The following is a 22,415-nucleotide window of genomic DNA, read 5'->3' on the forward strand; positions in this document are numbered from 1 at the left end:
GTGCCAAGATTTAAGAAGTGCACCCACAAGATTTCTGTTCATTTTTACTTCAAGAAACAAAATTTTAGAGAATTTAATAAATATAATTGTGCAAATACATCACAGACCAAAACTGTCAACACATTACAGTACAAGAGTTCTAGATAATAGACAATACTTTTTACCTTTATTTAGATATCTACTGGTTATCTAAAATCCACATTTTTAAAATTAAACTAGAATTAATCTGAAAAGATTCAGTTTATGTTTTCCATGTTGCAACTGATAGCACCAAGGCCAAGTTGTAATATGTTCACTCCATCTAATATTTCTGTTAGATCTTGTAAATTATGAAATTAAAAGTTTGCAATAACAAAGTTACATTAAAATTCATGGTAATTCAAAATTTAAGACTAAACACAAGTTTTCAAACCTAAATTTCATTTGATTTTGAGAAAATAAGGTTTGCAATATTGTCACTTTTTAATACAAGTATTAAGAAATACTGACTATAAAGATACTGTCCAACACATACTAGAAAGATGAGAAAAAGAATCAAGATTGTATCCATTTATAGTTAATACTACTTTCCAGTATCCTTTAATTATTCAATATTACAACAGTCCTGCACAGAATTACAGTAATCCCCAAAACATCAGAGTTTAGAATTCTGATAGCAAAGTGCAAATTATTTATAACCAGGCGCCATGAATGTTACTGGGGTTCAACTGCTGCAGTGCACCATTTATCAAAAACTGGATTTTCACTTCTTCGATTTATAGTACTGGATGCACTATGACTGGAAGTTCGGGATGTACCTCCTGTCAAAATTGTACACAAGAGAGATCATATGAAGCTTTAAGTAAACAATATAAACTTAAGCAAGTTTAAACAGTATACAGTTTAAATCACATAGCAGAGTAGGATCAGAAATGCTCTCTGGATTTGAACACCAACAGGTGGGCTGCTGCTTATAAAGGTAGGCTTGTTCAGTGGTTATTGCTGCTACTTGAGATATAGTCACTCATTTATTCTGGGCTCAGGAGATCAACATGCATGTAGTATAGAGGGCTTGGCAATATGTAGGAGCAACTCACTTTGGGTAAGTGCTAATTGTATTGTACAATTTTTAGATTCAATCCTTAGGGTAAATGATATTATTTGTCATCAAAATGACCTCAGTGAACATGTAAATATTAAATACCCTATAAATACTAGAAAAAGTACAAAAGGAGATATACATAATTTCCTTGCATAGTGAATAGAAATTAAGGCATAGAAGATGATCAGATTTGATTTCATCAAACAGTAGAAATGAAGGCCAGTGAGGGGTTGTTTTTCACACTTCAATCAAACTGAACTTAGCAGATGAAGATTCTGGAATGACTTACTAGATGGACTATGATGATTCAAGGCAGACATTCCTCGCCTCGGAGTTCCAGCAGTGCGAAAGTAGCCCATCTGCCGCTGATAGTCTGTGAGCTGTTCTGAGCGCTTCATGCCAGCTGTTGGTTTCACTGCTTCAAGTCTTTTCAAAAAAGCCTTTAATAACACACAGACACACCTTGATTAACAGATAGTGCATTCCATTCACATTATGACCTGAGATACCAGAATCTCTTAACCAAAACCAGGCCTCCACAATATCTGATGTCTTGGATTACAATTCCTTTAATTTCTCACTAGAATTATAACACTCTAGTTCAACATATCTGGAATACACTAATTTGAAAGAGTTATTAGGAAGCACTCTATGTAAGAATGGAGAAACAACAGGGCCGCTGGGAACACTCATTTGGTGGCTTTGCCTTTGTTCATCATCTACATAAACATTTATATAAAAGGCAAAACCTACAAACTATAAAGCGACGCCATAATGGCCTGGGACCAGTGCTTTCCATACCGAGTAGCTCAACCTTATCATGCTGACTATGAGAGTGTGAGCGAGGCCAAACAAGCCTCACTGGAGATGAATTTCCATAGGAAATCACAGATGAGGGTGCCCTTGCTCTCACGGTCATCTAATTTCTTAGCACAGCAGCAGAAAAAGCCAAAGATGTTCTAAATCAGGGGTGTCAAACTGCCGTCCTGCAGGTCAGATGCATCATCTGGAAGCCGCAACCACCCCATTGCCGGCAATGGCGAAACAGCCCCGAAACGTCTCATGACGTTGCGAGTTTAACATGTCTGTTCTAAGGAGTTGTGAATTTTACTTATAAAGCTCTTACATTCTATGCTAGTTACAGGCAACTAGTTTGCACTGTTATTTGGAACAAATACTTGTTTGTTTACAAACAACTTGCTTGTTTACTGTGTTCTATCTAGTACATTTTGTGTGTTCTAGTACTACATTTTGTGATTTGAAGAAATGGAAACAGAAAGATTGTTGTGTATGGAGCAGGAATCTTGTGCATATCCCAGATCAGTGATGGCAAACCTTTTAGAGACCGAGTGCCCAAACTGCAACCTCAAACCCACTTATGTATTGCTGGGTGCCAGGTGGGCGTGGCCCACTGGGTGGTCGTGGCTGTGGTGGTCATGGAAGATTGTGTGGGTGTGGCCAAGGTGGATGTGGTCACCTTAATGTCGCCCGTGGGGAGGGACACTTGTGAGGGGTGGGCAGGGTTGGGGGAGCTCCAGGAGGTCTCTTGCAGGTGGGGCGGTAGGCAGAAGACTTATCCTGCGGGGTGAGGCGAGGCAGGGTGGAGGTGCCATTGCCATGGGGCAAGGCAAGGGCTGGGGTGGCTGTTGCCTGGCACCATCGGCCCCCGCACACAGAAGCCAGCGAGCGCATGGGGGCCAACGGTATCCGTCAGTAGCCACAGCCTGCCAGCCCCTTGACCGGCACACTCTGAGACTCCGCAGCCCATCACCAGCAGTTCAAAGAAGCCACCTCTGAGATGGATGGCCGGCCAACAGCTGAGGAGGCGATGCAGTGGGTCGTGCCTGAGAAAAGGAGAGTATGCAAGGCCAGGAGGGACGGGGTGGGGGGGGAGGGAAACCAGCCATGCTGGGATGCATCTGGCCATGTGGGACCTCGGCAAGTTAGCAGGCGGCTGGTTGAAGAGGGACAGTTGCCACCTCCGAGGCATGGCGCGGGTGCCCACAGAGAGGGCTCTGAGTGCCACCTCTGGCACCCATGCCATAGGTTCGCCACCACTGTCCCAGGTTATTATGCCAGAATTTGATTGTTCAAACCAAGTCAGTCTTCCAACCACTTTCTCAGGAATCCCAAATGCAGACGGTTTACATGTACTATAATTATTCCATTTCAAAAGAATGGAACAAGAGAAAATGTGCAGAAAGAAGTCATCTGAGAGATTTCTTGGAGTTTCTTGTTCTCTACGAGTATGTGCATGTATTCATGCATTTTTGGAATACCATATTAAAAAGGGACTAAATGTTGTGGCTTTTGATTGCAGCCTAAAATTCTGAATATTTTAGAAACAGTATATAGCACCGAAAATCAGAAACAGGCGGCCAATTTCATCTGGGTAAATTCATTCCCAGTCTTTTCTATGTTACATTGCAGATCCAATAGAAATTTTTTCTTCATGCAAAATTACATCATGAATATTTGACCAGTTCTAAAGAACTATTACACAGAAGACGAGTTTTCATTTGCCTCAAGATATGTTGCCATGGTTACTACAATGCTTCAGTGATATAAATGTTATTAAATTAAAAAAATTAATAGTGGAATGAACAGCTACAGAAACTGAAATTGACTGTTGGCTATGTTTTCAATTATTTTCACTTTATATTAAGTTGTGAGCTATAATTGTGTGTTACTGACAACATCATGTGTGTTTGCTGATCAATGGCTAAAATAAAATGATGGAGTGACTTAATATCATCAATCAGTTTTTTTCTTGCTTGTTACCAAGATCACTGAATTCCTTTCCGGTTAATTTTTCTTATATCTAAGATAGATGCTCAACTTTGAAAAGAATCATGTCATTTTAGGTTCACACACACACAATATAGATAAATATATGTACACATGTACACACAAATGCATATCAAGATACTTCAACAACTTTTTTGCATAGTTCAAAGATATGCAAATACTATTCCAATGAAGCTCAAACATTTATTCTTTATACTATAGAGAAATCAAAAGGAAGAGAAAACTGGGTTAAAGCCACATGTTCCATAACCCAGCACAGAGTTAAACTTGCTTAAATTTAAGTGAAATTAGTGCAAGTAATGAGAGCCAGTTTGGTATAATGGCTAAGGCATCTGACTAGAAACCAGGACACTGTGAGTTCTAGTCCCACCTTAGAAACAAAGCCAACTGGGTGACCTTGGACTAATCACATTTTCTCAGTCCTACAAAGGAGCCTGTGGCAAATCTCTTTTGAAAAGCTTTGCCAAGGAAACTGCAGGGACTTGTCTAGGCAATCTCCAAGATTTGGACACAATTGAGCAGAAAAAAGAAAATGCAGATAAATAATTATACTGGGCAAGAAATTGAATAGGAAACAAGCATATTTGATGGGTTAAAAGAATTTTTCTGTCAATTGTATTAATTTTAAATAAAGAGCAAAACAAAATAAGTCGTATATGACAACCTATAACCAAGGACCATCAGTTGAGGAACCACTGGAAATCTCATTGTGCTGTTAAAATTTGAGATAAGCAGGCATCTTCAGGTTTGGGTACCATCTCTACCAATCCTGAAGTTCATTATGGCAGTGGTTTTTTTAGTGCCTCCATATATTTATCATCCATATTTGGATACTTTCAGATAATGGATTTTTATCTCTCCCACCCACAGCAAGCATTTATAAATAGGCATTCAGATGATAGATTTTCTTCCACTGCTAGTACAATTGAATTACAGGTCAGATTTTTGATTTAATAAGATTATACCCACTTTTCAGAGAACAAAACAATGATGCGTTAAGTCATAGTTTGCAAGCCCATGGTTTATAGTACAATGCAGGGCTTTTTTTCTCATAGAACGCTCAGAATGGAGTTCCGGCACCTTTTTGGGAGGGAACCTTGTAGGGTAGGCAAGGCGGGTTGTATGACATGTGTGAGTTCTGGCACCTTTTTCTTTTACAAAAAAAAGCACTGGTACAATGCAATACAATTTGCTAGGTGCTCATCTATCATGAGCCTCAAACTTGTGTGGATAGACTTGCCTAACATACTAAGTTGAAGAAGTCTAGTTTTTAATTAATATTGTTAAATCCAGAACTTCCAACTAACCAGATTCTCTCTGTCGATCCTCTGCTGTTCCCTCTGCCTGTTGATGGCACTGTGGTACATTTTGGGTGCTGAGCCTGAAGGTTTTTTCACTGAAGCACTTTTGTTTCTGGGTTTTGCAGAATGCTTTGTCAATTCTTTTAAGAGCCTTTGGTTTTCCCGATCAATTTGCTGAACTTCCTCATTTGTGAATGAGTAGTTTTTCCTTGATCCTAGAGAAGACTGATTCAAAGCCAGTTCTTGTTGATCCTTTTTCTCCAACTGCAGAAAAGCTTTGGACACAAGTACATATTTAAGAAAGCATGTAGCATGACTAGGCTTTTAAAAGATCACTTCAAAACTATAAAACCTATTTTCAGATTTAGCCACACAAACTATCTTTGTTGGCCCCCAATTCTGAAGTTGGTAACAGAAGTTTATTTATTATATTACAAGACCCTCTTACACAGCCTTTCTCAGGTTTATAATCACCAAATGTGCCAGACAATAGCTCCCATAATTTCTAGACAGCATGACATTTGGTGGAAATTATAGGACTTAAATTGCAAATATATTTGAAGGATTTAAGATAAAAAGGTCCAAGCATATAATATTTCTGCAGTCGGGATAAAATGCAACCTTATATAAACAAGGCAGTGCCATTTCCTTCCAATAATTACAGAGCTCAAGTGTAATGCACCACAATTTTTGCTTCCAGAAGAAACACACTACGGTATAAACATTCCCTACAATCACTACAGAATTAGTATACATTATAAGGCAGAGACAAAATGAAGCTTATTACAAAAAGAATTAATTCATCTGATCATTCTTAAATTTGATTTGGAACTAGGCAATGTGAACACCAGACCCAATTAGAAATATAAAGTGCATTTGTAAATAGAGCTGAATATTTATCTTACTCAGTACTAAATCAAATTATTCATATGCTATCATCCATCCCTCTTTAGCAGATTATCGGCCAACCAGGAGAACTAAAGGAGGTGCTGACTTACATTCTCACAATTTTTAGTACAGAATGGTGAGCAGGAGATGGACTTTCCCAACATTCTGATTGCAGAAGTTTCAGGTCTACTTTTTGCATATCTAAATAAGTGTCAGGTATGCAGTCACACTTAAATAGTTTCAGATACAAAAAAATCAGTTCATGACAGTAAGTTGTGCACAATCTTAAAATTGCCATCTATTTTTCTTTCTGAAGATTGTGACATTTCACATTTTACTTCTAGAAATGTTAAGAGTTTTGAAATTTCTTAAACATGTCTTGCCTACTTTTAATCTATAATCGAAGTGAATTTCTCACCCCTTCTCAGATCATTAATTGATTTGCTGTTGATATACCATAGTTAAAAAGCCTTTGGCACTGATATTTAATTTCTTTTGTGTTACTACTCTTCTACCAAATTTATAAATCACTGATTCTGTAACATAGTTTGCAGCAAGCTGGTTACCATCTGTGTGACAGATGACTTGGATAGATGACTAAGCTGTAAAATATTTGAAAATAACTTCAATGCCAGAGAGCCTGAAATTGCTGAATGTATTTAATAGAATTATTACATTGTTGAATTTATTTTCAAAATATCATGTGAAGATGTGGTATGTACAAAAATGTTGCAGAAAGTTAAATGTAACAGTAGGAATTGTTCCTAAACAGATCCTTCACCACTTAGTTAGAAAACCACCAAAACTTCTAATTCACTATACTATATTGCTAAATATATTTAGGAAAGCAGAATTTTTGGAAAAGGAATAGAGAGGTAAGAGTAGCATGTGTAGATGGTACTCGGGATTCAGAAACATAAAGGATACGCCAATGCACAATAGATAACAGGGAAGAACGTGGAAGTTAAGGTATACTTTTGACTTCAGTAATATAGAAAAGGTGCATAAAAAGAATGCATATGGAGAACAGCACCATGAGATACATTTTGTAAAATAAGACAACAGTCAAACCATTGGTTTACAATAGAGATACATCCCTTTCAACTGAATACCATTGAAAGCAAGGGGTTTGCAAATACATGTCATAATTATATCAAAGACAAGTTCCAAGAACTAATATTTCCAAGGAATGTACAATAAATATAAAGTTTCCGTAACAAATAAATAGTTCTCTCCACATTTATGTGGAACTCCATATGATGCAAAATTAATCACTACTGGTATCAGTGAAACTATTTTAGACATCATTTAGTCGACAAACATTTTCCAAATTTGAGAATGTAGTAAATCTTGCAAGACACATAAAATGGAAATTACAGTACTTTCAAATCAGTGATGTCTGTTAAGAGGTGGCACATTAAAAATAGCTATTCTATATGTATTTTTGCCAATTATCCCTTAAATGATATATAATGTATCTATAATTTTGCTTTAACAAGCACATAAGCAGTCTGTTCCTCAATGTATACCTGAAAACAGTGCTAATTTGGATTAAATCTGGAACATTTACCATAGGGATATTGATGTAATAATTGGTTATCATCTGATAAAGATTCAGGGGATAATGATATAAACAACCAGCAATAAATCCTTACTACTTCACAGGAAAGCTGTTATAAAATTAAAATGTCTTACTCATAATGTTCCAAAAGATAAAGAAGTTAGGGTAAAGAAGAAGTGCATGCATATAGTCTGAAACAACCCTTCAGAAGAATTTATACCATCTTAGTAGAAACTAAAATGCCCATGAACATTAAGAACAGATGGGAATGGAAAGGATACTACTCACGGAAGTTGAAAACAATTATCCTATAACGTCCCATTTAACATGGGAACAAGGGACCCCCAGAATAGCGTCTGGGCCAATACAAACACAGGGAAAATGTTGATATTTCTGTACTAGTACAAAATTAGGGATTGATACTAGAAAGAGATTCTTCTCTGTTAAAAAAAGGTAAAAGGTTCCCCCGCACATGCGTGCTAGTCGTTTCCAACTCTAGGGGCCGGTGCTCATCTCCGTTTCAAAGTTGAAGAGCCACTACTTGTCCGAGGATGTCTCCGTGGTCATGTGGCCGGCATGACTAGATGCCAAAGGCACACAGAATGCTGTTACCTTCCCACAGTAGTGGTCCCTATTTTTCTACTTGCATTTTTACGTGCTTTCGAACTGCTAGGTTGGCAGAAGCTGGGACGAGTAAAAGGCACTCACTCTATTACGCGGCACTCGGGATTCAATCCGCCAAACTGCTGACCTTCTGATCGACAAGCTCAGCGTCCTAACCCACCATAGCAGAATATCCTTCTCTGAGAAATTCAGATGTCCTGACCCTGATGCTTTTTGGAAACTTATCAAAAGGGACCTTTTCTGGAGGGCTTTTAATTAATTAGCCTAGTCCCACTGTAATTGTTAATTGCAACTGGGAAGTTGTTTTATAACCATAATGGAGCCTGCCCATCATGATTATAAGTTGTGATGGTTGTAAAGTGAGTCTCCCACGATTGACCTGATGTTTTGATTTTTATTGCAGTCAATAAGTGACTACCATGATTGTTAAGCGAACTAATGGTTCACTCTGGTGTTGCCAAAAGTAGAAATAAATACCATTTTTTGATAAAAAAATCGGACACTCGACTATGGGACACTGCAAATGGCCATTAATGCAGGTAGGTTGCTGAGGGCCTGAAATGTGGTCATGTGACTACACAGGGGGGGCATCAGAATTTTGGAACCAGGTCATAAATATCCCCTGGTGAGATCCATGTAATTTCAAATGTTCGTTAAATAACCAGTTGTAAGTCAAGGACAACCTATATATTGTGTTGTGGATTTTTTATTTCTGTAAATTGCTGAGAACATGAGATTGCACAGTCTAAACATTTATTCTGTATATAATTGAGTTTTAATTTGCTTAAGCTTTAATAAAGAATTAAAATATGGCAAAACATAAAACATGCTATGCACTTATGCTTTAGCTATTAGAAGTCAAGCATTGTGGAGTTATTTTTTTCATCAAAACTGTATACTAGGGCTACAACAGCACAGTACTATTAAAGGAGGATATATTGGGACAACATTTGAAATTTGTGGGTACTACTGTATAATTGTTTGGCAGAAGGAATAGTGGAGATTCTTTTAGCATGGTTACAAGTATCTCACTTCATGTCTTGAAAAAAATATTTAACCTTTGCAAATAGCTAGTCAGGTATCTACCATATATTAAATTGCATAGGAAGAAAGAATGGAGCTAATAATATAGTTCAGAGGTACCTTATTATAAAGCAGTGCTACCAAAACATGCTAACAATAACACAGATAGCAGTATTATAAATACGGACTTGAACTAATCTGTTCATCCTTCTTTCTCCAACATGGCTTTAAAAAAAATTGAAGTTTGCTTTTATGTCTCTAAATTCATAGAGACTGTGGATTATTTTGTATACCGTCTGTGAAACATAGTTTCAAACTAGAAATTATGAAATTGGCTTGTTATAATTAACCATTTAAGATTAACCAAATTAACTGTAACTAATATGAATTTTTTTTAAAAAAAGGAGTGGGACTGTACAGACTGGAGGTACTAGAACAAGCCTCTGCAATCCTACTGTTTAGTCCACATATTTTACGATAAACATCTGGATTCTGAAAAGTTATTTTTTGCTAGCTGAAATCATTTACTGCTTGGTGTTTCTCTTTAAATGGATAACTGATAAATCATGAATTTGTTTCAGCAACTATTTTTAATTAGTGTTTGTGTATTTAAAATTAGATTTCAGCCATTTTGCTATCATATTGCTATGGCAGCCTCTAATAAGCATAATGAGAATAGTTAAATAAATAAATGTTCTAGAGAAGAGAGCTTCTAAATGGGAAATAGTCGTGTTGGTGAAATTCATCACTTTCAATATTATCTCCATAAACCTTGTGTGCGAGAACTTCAGTTTTAGACAATCACCAAGCAGTCTTGATAGTTGCTGAAAGTGTCAATGCAGTGTGAAAGAGCTTTAAAGCTGAAGAGTTAAGGTGGGACCCAATTTGTCCAACACCCCACCTCTCTAGAGAAGAACCTGTGACCATGTTGAGTATTACTTGAGACTCAGCTCAATTTAGAAATTGTAGAGAATATTTGTAGTTCGGGTTGTAGGTTTAGGCAGAGGTTTGTTCTCCAACTTGCTGCTTGGCTTCTGGATGTTTTGTCACCCAAATAGGTAACATCTTCAACAAGATGTTACCTAGTTGGGTAATGAAACATCCAGGAGCCAAGCAGCAAATTCATGCGCTCGTGACCTCCTGGTTAGACTACTGCAACGCTCTCTACATGGGGCTGCCCTTGAGGACCACTCAGAGGCTTCAACTGGTGCAGAATGCAGCCGCGCGAGTTGTGATGGGAGTTCCCCGATACTCCCGTGTAACACATCTTCTCCGCGAGCTGCATTGGCTTCCAGTTGCCTTCCGATTGAGATTCAAGGTGCTGGTGATGACCTATAAAGCCCTAAATGGCTTGGGTCCGGATTATCTGAGGGAACACCTGCTGCCGGCATCAACTTCCCATCGTCCTGTGCGCTCCCACAGGGAGGGACTTCTTAGGGTACCGCCGGTGAAGGATTGCCGGCGGGTGACCCCCAGAGAGAGGGCCTTCTCGGTGGGTGCGCCTGCCCTCTGGAACCAACTTCCGATGGAACTTAGGACTGCCTCCGACCTGCACTCATTCCGCCGGGACCTGAAGACTTGGCTCTTTGAGCTGTCGGGCCTAGACTGAGGGGTTTTAATTGGGTTTTAATGTTTTAACTTTTTAAATTTTGGGCTCTAAATTTAATTAACTGTTTTAATTAACTGTTTTAAATTTTTTAACTTTTGTATGGTATGATTTTAATTGCCCTGTAAACCGCCCTGAGTCCTACGGGAATAGGGCAGTATATAAGTTAAAATAATAAATAAATAAATAAATAAATAAATAAATAAATAAATAAATAAATAAATAATAAATAAACAAACAAACTGAGCTCAGTGCTGGAGCACCGTGGCTGTCTATGGGGAAAGTAGCAACAGAAATGTTTTCATTGTTTCTATTCTGACACTTCATGAGATGTCCAATGGTGGCAACTAACCACCACATTCCTCATCACTTTGGATCTTCCCAAAGAAAGGCCAATGCTTTCTGACCTTGACTAAGGTATTTGGCTTGATCAGAAAAAGGAACTTTTGCTATAGAAAATGTAGTGACCAAAAATAATCATTTTATAATATTAAAATTCTATTTTTATATTGAAATGCAGAGAAACAGCTACATGCTATTAAATATTAAAGAATAACTTACACATCTCAACCCTTCATTGCTTGATGCCTCTCTATTTAGAGAATGTCTTCTATATTAGAATGCTTTATCTTTCTGCAATGGATAAATTACCCCAGTCTTGCTCTATCATACAACCCTACGGAGTACAGTTGGAAATACATTAGTACTTGATACATAGTAATTCAATTAAAAAATGTAAGTAAAGGCCCCAAACCCCAGATTAAACCACACTTCTTTTATGAGTAACGAAAACTTCTAACATTAGTCTATACCACAGGTCTACAACCCGCGGCTCCGGAGCCGCATGCGGCTCTTTCAGTCGTCTCCTGCGGCTCCCAGTCCTCTGCCATGTGCAGTCCCCCCCCCCAAAAAAAAGTGAGACTAAAAAATTTCAAACAATCAATTCAAATATGCAGGGTAGGTGCATATTTCGCCTTGGCTCCACTCTTCAGTCAAACCTTGTTCTGCGCATGTGTGCATGTACACGCATGCGCACACATTTTTTTTCGGCTCCCAGTTTTTCCTTTTGTGAGGGAACCGGTTCCGAGTGGCTCTTTCACTGTTTCAGGTTGCTGACCCCTGGTCTATACCAAAAAGCATTAAAAAATATTCTGACCTTCCCTATAAATAAAGCTGTGGACAAAAAAAATATTATCAAAGACCAGCAGGATAATAGGTTATTTCCTATCCTTTTTTTTTTTTTTTTTTTACAAAAAATGGGTAGGTAGCTGGGAATGCTGAATATAAGAATTCTTCAAGGAAACTGACTCAACCACTCTAATGCCATCTTCATTAAATGGATTTACTCCTTTAATGTGCTGCCCAGTTCCAGATTAGAAAGGAGATAAATTTACTTTCTCTGTGGGTGGATGTTAGCAATTTTTAAGCTGTTATCTAAAAGCATCCCAGGAAGGAGAGTTTCCTTATTAATACTAAACTGATAGGCTGAATCTGGATGAAAAAAAAAACTTATTTAAGCATTGAACTAGTGAAATAACTATTTCAGGCAGCCCAGAACATCCCATTTCTTAACCTCAAGGAAAAAAAATCTACAATACATTAACTATAGATTCATAGAGTTCATGTACTGATGAAGATCTTGTTTGATACTTGATAGAGAAAATGTTAACATCCATCCAAAACTGGTGTCATAATACCCTAAACTGGGACCCAGAATATATAGAGAAAAAAGCAAGTTTATCAATTAATTTAAAATTCACACTGTCAATGAAATGTCAAATGTTGCTCTAGATATTAAATAATGCCAATGTAGACAGCCACAGAAATTTAAACATGCTAAACCTGGATATCATACAGTCTGTTATATTGGATGTTATTTTTTTCCCTTTAAGCCATTTCCCGAATTTGCTGCTAATTCCTTTTGCAGGACTATGGCATCTACTACTGAGAACCAAAATAGCTTCTTCCTAAACTCTAATATATAATATCTGGCTGAAAAAGACAGAGATGTATATATTTCTATGACTCTGGCAACAGGACAGCTATGGCAATCACAAACAATACTGAAAAGACTGCAATTAGACAATATGCAAATAAGTTTGTGGAAAAATAAATCTTATATATATTTCTTTAAAAAAATCTGACAAAAAAATCTTCTTTTACACTTCGCCTAAAGTTCTAAACATTTTAATTTCCCTTTGTTTTTCTCACCTATTTTCTTTCAACACAGAGAGAAACAGATACACAGATACTGTATATGTTTTAATAACATGAAGAAATCCTGCTTTCAGCTCAACTCTTGAAACATTTCTAACTGCCAGCCTGCCTTAATAAGAATCTGCTTACATCAGCAATACATCACAATACCTTTCTACAAGACTTCTCCTATCAATTGAAGAACAATTAAATGGGACAAAGTATTTGAAGATCCATTTATTGATTTTACATTTGCAATTGAATTTATGATTAATAGCATTATAAGGTTTTGTTTTAAAAAAAAGGTTCTTTAAAATGTAGTAACTTAGTAAGCACATAGTAAATTGATTTGGTCAGACAATAGCTATTTACAGTTATAAGACAAATATTTTGGACTGAACCCAGAAAACAATTCACTGCAGGTTTTTCAATTCTGTGTTTTAGTTAACTTCTTCTCACATTTTAAATTAACTGAACCTTTTTGGTATCTTTCAGGGATAGTCCTCCAGATTCTGTTGCATCATCATATAATTAAGTATGAACATTAGGATTTCCAAACTTTTGAAGTTTCGTTTAAATGAAGCTTTGAGTGAAGCAGTCCATTAAAACATTGTGCCTCAAACTGGAGGGCTTGAATGACTGTGGTATGGGGGCTTTTGGGCATGCACAAGTTTATGAGTAAAGATCAATAAATCAGTTTTTATTTTAGTGCTTCGCTGAGGAAGAGTATCTCATCTCTTTGAGGCACTTTAATCACAATAAGGAAAAGTAATGGATCAACTGAGATCCTCATGGTCTGAATGAATAACAATTGTCATATTAGATAAATCAGTGCTGGTATAATTATGTCTACCCAGATGTTCTTCTTTCTACTATATGAAGATCTAGGAAAGGAGAATCAAATAGATTTTGCAAGCTATAAATCTGATCATTTAGGGGAAGCACAATCTCTTCCAGAAAAGGTTAAGAAACTACATTTCCAGTCTACTAATCTCAATTTATCTAGATTAAATTTCAACTTGTTCCTCCTCATCCAACATTATTAAAATCAGATAATATTCCAGAAAAGTTAATGATTCCTAACAAAGAGTAATAGAGCTGAGAATCATCGAGTTCTGGATAATCTCAATGATTTTATGTACATATTACCCAATATGCAAGAAAGAACACTTTAGCCAAGAACATTAGTGCTGAATGATGGTCCCACAGCACCACCTCCTAGAGCAAAGGTCCCCAACCTTTTGGGCACCAGGGACCGGTTCCGTGGAGAGAGGTTTTTCCATGGACTGGACGGAGTGTGGTTTTGTGTGCTGCCTGCATCCCACGGATGGGGCTTTGCTTGTTTGTGCAGACCAGTTGCTGGCATGCCACAGCCTAGTACTGGTCCACAGACTAGTGGTTGGGGCCCCCTGTTCTAAAGAACATAACAGTAAAGATGTCTATTTCTGCTATACAGTACAGTATTGCTGAAGCCCAATCCCACAGTTGTAAGGTAAAGGTAAAGGTTCCCCCGCACATGCGTGCTAGTCGTTTCCAACTCTAGGGGCCGGTGCTCATCTCCGTTTCAAAGCCGAAGAGCCAGCGTTTGTCCGTGGACGTCTCCATGGTCATGTGGCCGGCATGAGTAGACGCCAAAGGCGCATGGAACGCTGTTACCTTCCCACCGTAGTGGTCCCTATTTTTCTACTTGCATTTTTACGTGCTTTCGAACTGGTAGGTTGGCAGAAGCTGGGATGAGTAACAGGCGCTCACTCTGTTACGCGGCACTCGGGATTCGACCAGCCAAACTGCTGACCTTCTGATCGACAAGCTAAGCGTCCTAACCCACTGAGCCACCGCGTCCCTCCTTCCCACAGTTGTACTATTATCAAAATAAACAGTACTAAAAGTCTAGGAACTGAAAGAAGACCCTCCTCACCAAGGCACAATGTAGATTATTCACCAAAAATGATCAAAGTAATGAATTGAAACTTAAGGCCTAACTGAAATGCATTTATAATCAAATATACCTCAAACTACAACAGTTTTAATTGAGTAAAAGACTATTACTGCTCTTTATCTAAGAAGATACATACTCTTCCAGCTTTATTTCTCCTATATCCCTATGTAAAAGTAAAATAATACCAGATGAAAAATCTCGAGAGGTTGTAATGGTAATTTGGAAATGACTTTGGGGAGGGGCAGTGTAGGTAGATAAGAGGGGGCTTAGCCCGCAGCTGCCTAAAAGAGAGAGAAGAAAAACTTAGAAAGGAACCTCCCTAACTTATCAGGCAATAGAAGAGACCACAGGAGATCTGTACTTTCAGACATGCAAGATTCTGTTAATGTAGCCTTACTATGAAGTAGAATTAGCTCATCTGGTGTGTACTCTGTCTGATCTACCTGGAAAAGCTGACAGAAAAAGCATTTAAAAAACCCCAAAACCACCTCAAAGCCAATTGTTCACAGCACACCCATCACGTCTTCCAATTCCCAAGGTAGTACTCTTTCCATAAGCTTCACAGAAATACCAGTATTGCTTTTACATAGGTGATACTTTAACATCTTTCTCTAAAACTAGATGTCATGTTTATAAACAAAAAAAATTAACTGGTCAATGGTGCATTCAAAGCTTTAGACGCAACAGTGGACAGAAAAACTAGAGCAACCAAATGCATTCTCATGATAGGCTGCAAGTGTTTGAAGTAAAATATGTGGTCATAAAGATACAATTTTATTTACATATGCATGTCAGCTCTCTGTGTGGGTTGTGTGTGTGTGTTTGTGACTAACCAAGCCCAGCTTCGTTTGAAAGATACATAACTTATTACAGAATTTTAAAAACTAAGTTGTGTTTATTTCAATTCATACATTTTTACTTGACATTACTATGTCTAGAAAACAGTGTAAAGAATGAACATAATTTTTCATATTCAAAGCAATCCATAAAGCCATCCTTCCCTCCCAAATACTATATTGTAATGCACTTACAATGAAAGTATAAGGAGAAAAATAACACTGAAGAATTAAAAGAAAAAATACCTTTCAAAAGGTTATTCAAGTCCATAGCTTCATGCAGTACCTTTTGAAGACATTTGTGATTTACCTCAGGTTCTAATGAGAAAAAAGTATAAAGAATTATATTAAGCCTAGTGTTTCTGCCATGTATATGCTTTAATAAGTTCTGCAAACTTACCATATAACTCCTGGCTCACATTTTGTTGTCTTTTAACCTTTAATTTGTTATCATTGGATGCTGCTACTTCAAAAGATTGGATGGGACTGATATCCGGTGTTGACAGAGGAGTTACATCAGTCACTGTATCTTCAGACTCTTCTGCATGGTCACCCAGTTTTGATTTTATTTCCGACTTCATTCCTTGGCTTGACTGTTTTTCTGATGAAAGAAGTGGTGATGTTATGTTTTTCTTTTCTGAAGAACATGATGAGTCTGACAAGCAACCATCAGAATAATCTGTATCAGAACTAGATGAGGGGGAAGAGGAGGAGGAAGAACTAACTTTCCTATTAACTTTTGCACCATTAGGTTGTTTAGAGAACTTACTATGTCTAACTCTCTGATTTCTGCTATCATCACTACTGTCTTCTCCATCTGTGTAGTAATTTTCTTCACATTCTTTCTTTCTTAGGGGAATATGCACTGGAATGTTTTCATGAAGGGCTTGTTCATTTTGTGCTGTGATTCTATCAACTGGATCCTCCAGATTTAAAGAAGCTAACAAAGAAAGAGCATTATTTGAATTATGCGCACCACTGCCTAACGTATGTTCCTTCTGAGATTCTGCCCGTTTAGATTGCTTTTCTTCCTCAGTACTGTTATCCTCCATCACTTTAGCTTCCTGTTTCAAATGACAATCATCTGTAACTGAATGTTTTATTTGTGCATGCCCAGAATTTTCCATTTTATCTATTCCTGTTGTTGCTCTGTTTTTCTTCACCTCTTCTTCAAAATCACTATCAAAGAAAGAGTGATCCACTTCACAATCAGATATATCTTCATATCGGTCCATACTGAAGTCAATACTGCTTAAGTGTTTTTCCTACAAATAGAAAACTGGAATTATTATACCAATCACTGAAAGAAAAATCTTTTTCTAACCTTTTATTACAGCAAATTTCCCCCCCCCCAAACACATACCGGTATTTTAACTTATCCTCTTGCAGTAGCAGCAATTACAAGTACAGCTTTATGCAATATTCTGTTGTTTCATTAGGTACAATCACATAACCCAAGTTGCTTTAATACTGTTCAATATTAATTATATATATTGGAAATATAAGTTTGTGGATTTACTTTTATATCAAGTGAACGACTATGTAATTTAAAATAACATTAATTATAGTATTATTAAAATCCAATAATAATATATGCACTAATTTAAAGATAGAAATAAAAATCATAGGTGGATGATATAAATTCAAAATGTCAGGAGCAATGCAAACGTTTAAGAAGGCAGGAGACTGGGGAAAAAAACAAAGGTTTCTTCCCCCCAAACGTACTGAAAGGACCAGATCTGGGTGGTACCTTGACATTTTCAGAACTGAAAAGAGGGAATAATTTCATCTACGTATAAAGTTTGTATGATATCTGCACCCTCTATTATTGACTAATTCATTTAATTTGCCATCTTCATCTGATACAACGTATAGGTTTTTCCATTCCTTTTTTCATTCTCTCCTTTTTTGTACCACCTAGACTGGCAAGCTCCTTGTTTGGTCCTAGTAAAAATAATGTCCAACTATGGCTGTTATAGTAAAACAGTATAATACCACATTAAGGAAAAGAAGCCTTGATTACAGTACTTGTGTTCCATTACAGTGAAATAAAAATGGTCATCTGTTCTCCATTTACAATAATATACCTCCAGTTGATATTTAGTTGGAGTATTACCATCCTTTAGACATTTTATTGATTAGTTCCAAAAAGATTGAATAAAATACTTTTATAGCGTAACAGATTTTTCAAGACATTGTTGAAGCAGCCTCTCACCTATGAATGCTTATGGACACAATAAAATAGACAGCCTTTGAGATATCAATGTGCCTCCTTTCAATCCAGTTTGCAATGTTAAGCACTTCACACTGGAAGATCGCCTGAACCCTTTGCTATAGCTTCATTGAGTCAGTGATATTTGAAGGAGGCTTCACATTAATTCATTAATTGCTATGCCAGGCAATAATAAATTATCCTTTTTTTTTAAAGGAAAACTGTATTTTAAAACTTTTCAATAAAAAAAAAATTAGCTCTTTTTCATATGTTATGGACAATACAAAATCAGGTATATAGTTTTAATTATTCCATTTCAGCAGAACAACATAGAGCTAAATTACATTTAATGCACTAATTCTGATAATAAATATTTCAGTAGCTTTGGGAAAAAAATAATAAATTATCCTTCTCTAGTTCAGTTGCTATGACATTGCTGTGAGCTGAGCTGCTGATTTTTTTTTCTCAAGACAGGGATATTAGTCATGACACTAAACTCAGAATATATGTTTAATATATTCAGGAATAGGCCGGAGATTATTTCTGGATATTGACACTAGTTTGCCAAAAGCTTGTTTCCTTCTCAATTGTTTATAATAGCAACAACAAACAATCTCATACTCTGTCCTACACTGGGCTCAAGATTCTTAATCAACAGTAACTCAGATACAGATTTTCATCCATGCAAGTCATCCCAGGGCATGCCTGGTCCATGGAGTACAAGAGATACCTGGATCCCCCCACACCCCCAACCCAGGGCTCCAATTATTGTTTTGTATACAATTCTATTGATTGTACTAAGAAAAGCACTATTAAATTATCCCTAATTACCCCCTAGTTAATTTCCATTTAACCTAATACATTCTCTACTTCTCCAAGAACTCTTTTCTAGGTTATTTGTCTATATTTAACAACACATTTTTGTAATCCTCTCCACAGACTACTTACTGTAAGTAACAAAATGGCTGTTGCTCCTAATATTTGTTTTCCCCTACATTCACTTAGTAACTACAGCAAAGCTTATCAATGCTTATGACATGAGGGGGAGTGTGTATTGTCTTTTTCAAACAGGGCTTGTTGTGGGGCTTTGAGTGGTCAGGGTTAAGAGGGAATGACTAGGCCTTTAAAATAACCCTAATAAATAGCATATTAAAATAAAAATAATAAAAAGAATGATTAGGGCTGAGAATGACTAGTTATAGGTGATCCAGCTGCCTTGCATGCTTAAATAAAGATAGAATCAGACCATCAGACCTTAATAAATAAATAAATAAACAATACACTTATGTGGCTACTCTACTGTAGATAACAAGGTTCTAAATACGCATACATGATGCTACCTACATGTTTCTATTATTCTTCGGAAGTACAGCTACTTTTTAATTGAGCTGTATGGCATATATAGGCATAGATGGACTTTTAAAAATTGGTTTCATAGTATATCCTTCCCTATCATTTAGCATTACCAATTCAGCCATGAACTCTTATTACTGAAATACGGAATATTTTCAAGTGGGACGATGAAGTTTCTTTCTTACACCCCCCCCTAGGTATTCACAAAGTTTGATTTAAAAAAAAAATAGATGGCAACTATGCTGGTACAATTGAACCCCACTGGTGTTTTTTTAGGTATATTGCAAAGCACATAAAAACAGGCAAAAAGTTTAACTTTTATCATGTTTCCCGTCTTACCTTTTTAACCATATTCTGCAGACACCTATGCATTCCACATATTTTGGTAATTTAAAATTTAAAGAATTTGAAATTAAAATAGATATCATTACAAAACACTGCATATGCCTGTGCTGATACACCTACACAATCCTATATAAAACCTTATTTCTCTGTCTCCTTGGAAATGCAACAGAGAAGTAATTGCATTTAAAATTAAATTTGCACCTTATAATAACTGCTGTGTAGGATTATTGAAGTTGAGGGAGGCAGGCTATGGAGAATATTTTACAACTGTTTTAACATATGTATAGCACAACTGCAGTTGTCATAACAAATTTAGTTAATATTTAGCATCCAGTCAACCTGACCCAGAGTTAAGGAATGATACAGACAGTGATTTTCAAAATGTGGTCTAGGGAGCCCTGAGATTCTTCCAGAAGACTATGGAGACAATATTTTAAAATCTTTGTCTTAATTTCTAATTCAGTAAATATTGATAGATACAATCCACATAAACCAAAGCTCTTTGGGCCCCCTCAATCATTGTTAATAACACAAATGGGTACTGACACTGAAATGCTTGAGAACATCTGATAGAGATAAATGCCAATTTTTCATCTGTCTGGTAAGTCTTCTTTCAGCACTGTTAAAGCCCATTATTTCAGGTTTTAAAAAAAGAGGAATAAAGTTCGTGTTTAAACCTTTGCTAAAATTTGCTCATCAGCCATGCTCTACAACCCACCCTGTGTAGGAGACTTCATTACTCAGAAACAGCTTTCTCTAACACATATTGCTTTGCTAGGGCAGAACTATCATTTCTGTTGTTTTAATCTCTTCAAAACAAGACACAAGGGAGATAAACCACTTTGACGGTTTGGGGAAAGGTTTACAAGCCAACAGGCTATTTCACTCTCTCAAAAAGTGAGGAGAGGAAGGAAAACATTTGTCCCTAATATATTTTTCCTTCCATCCAGTCTTTTCTTGCAAGAAGCAATATGGTCTAACTTTAAAGCACGGTACTGGCTGAGGAATTCTGGGAGTCGAAGTCCACAGTCTTAAAGTTGCCAAGGCTGAAGACCCCTGATTTAAGGAATTAAAAATGATATACATCTTGAAATGGTAATCAGTTTGCTCTACTCCCATGATCTACAAATATCTAGACGAGATCTCACTTAGAATTCGCAAACTGCTTATTTTTACATTTAATTCATGCACTGCATTAGAACACGATTTGCACTGTTTTAAATAAAATATAATTGCCTGCGGTAAGCAGAATTAACTTAGCTTCGGCAAAGCCCCCCAAACCGCTTTATTTTTAGCACGTTGCAAAATCGAGTCATCTTCTGCAGCCCCGAAATACACGCCTTCGAAGAAAACATCCGACGCGACAGCTGTCCTCAGTGTGTCCTTACAATTAGCTGGATAAACTGCGACTTCTTACGGAAAGGCAAGTTTGCGAGTCGATTTGGAACGATTAGTCGTAACCCCGCCACTAACAAGTCAGATTCTCACCGAGCCCTCAGCCTCTTCCGCAGTTTCACCAAAACACCTGACGGCCCCCACATCCGTTCTAAGTCCGAGTATAAAGCACGTTGGTTGCAATTTGCACGTGTAAAAAAAAAACTTACAAATAAATTAAAAATATAACTCTTGCTAGCTCCGATAAGTAACCCATAAGAGATAAACAGATTTGCTGCATTCAGGATGGCTATTTCCCGAGGCACAGCCCTCGGGACAAAGGGACGGAATTTCGCCCACTCTTCTCCGGTACTTCGCTAAATGTTCTGTCCCTCCATTCCGAAACGGCGATGCGCCCGCATCGAATCACTTTCGCGGAGGGGCGACTGGCCCCCTAACCTAGCCACGAGGCCGAAGCAAGGCTGTGCCCGGGGATGGGCTGGATACTAACCCGCAGCCGGCAAAAAGAAAGGCGTTTTGCGCGCTCCCTCCACAATTCTCCAGTCTCCCGCAAGCGAGTCCGGACTCTCCCTCCCGCGCTGTGTTTGCGTAACCAGGAAAGGGAGGGATAGAAGAGATGGAAACAAACATTTCCGTCTCCGCGTTGGCGCGCCCGGGCTCTCTTTTCAAGCGGTAGGGGGAAACACGGAGTCTTCTTGGTCGCTGGAGCTGAGGCAAAGCGGGTTCGCCGGCTAAACGAGCCAGCATCCTATGTTTGACGCAGCCTTAGAAATCTTCGCAAATAACTTTTGTAAATATATGGCTTTCTAAATCATGTGACACCACCCCCCCCCCTTAATGTCAAATTGTATTGTATTGCTTGGTATTTCCCCAAATTAAGCTCAGCTGAACAGGCAGCTTTAAAAGCGTTTCAAGAGATCGGATTAAAACACTTTAAAATGGTGTTTTTCGAAATTGGTAACATGCTAGGGCAGGGGTAGGCGACCTTGGCTCTTTTATGACTCGTGGACTTCAACTCCCAGAATTCCTGAGCCAGCATGGCTGGCTCAGGAATTCTGGGAGTTGAAGTCCACGAGTCATAAAAGAGCCAAGGTCGCCTATCCCTATGCTACGGAATGCTGGCTAGGGAATTCTGGGAGTCGAAGACCACAGACACCTTAAAAGTTGCCAAGTTTGAAAAATACTGCTTTCAACACTTTGGCACCAGCTAAAATAGAATTCTTTTCTTCATAAATTAAGCGCCAGAA

At 37.5% G+C, this 22,415-nt stretch overlaps 1 protein-coding gene across 2 annotated transcripts; it reads right to left on the reverse strand.

Annotated features, from left to right (window-relative positions):
- Window positions 1-59: 59 nt before the first annotated feature.
- CFAP97 (cilia and flagella associated protein 97) lies at window positions 60-19,808 on the reverse strand. Of its 2 annotated transcripts, none has more exons than XM_083367396.1 (7): window positions 19,768-19,808; window positions 16,840-17,128; window positions 16,264-16,464; window positions 16,110-16,181; window positions 5,197-5,465; window positions 1,371-1,521; window positions 60-800 (listed from the first exon to the last, which is right to left on the reverse strand). In XM_083367396.1, exons 1-7 carry the CDS (start codon window positions 19,798-19,800, stop codon window positions 694-696), a joined length of 1,122 nt encoding a protein of 373 aa, XP_083223522.1. In that variant the 5' UTR covers window positions 19,801-19,808; the 3' UTR covers window positions 60-693. The 2 variants fall into 2 exon arrangements, with proteins under 2 accessions (XP_083223522.1, XP_083223521.1); XM_083367395.1 differs by having other exon boundaries at window positions 16,633-17,128.
- Between the last annotated feature and the right edge of the window lie 2,607 nt (window positions 19,809-22,415).

The sequence above is a fragment of the Vipera ursinii genome (genome assembly GCF_947247035.1).
Source record: "Vipera ursinii genome assembly, chromosome: 7".
In the NCBI taxonomy this organism is placed as follows: Eukaryota; Metazoa; Chordata; class Lepidosauria; order Squamata; family Viperidae; genus Vipera; species Vipera ursinii.

Excerpts from the sequence above, each read along its gene's own strand:
- CFAP97 (XM_083367395.1), bottom strand. The coding sequence starts at position 19,800 with ATGCATAGGTGTCTGCAGAATATGGTTAAAAAG. Across the intron at positions 1,522-5,196 it reads GGATCGACAGAGAGAATCTG|GCTTTTTTGAAAAGACTTGA; the intron begins GTTAGTTGGAAG and ends GTGTTATTAAAG. Across the intron at positions 801-1,370 it reads GAATCATCATAGTCCATCTA|GAGGTACATCCCGAACTTCC; the intron begins GTAAGTCATTCC and ends CAATTTTGACAG.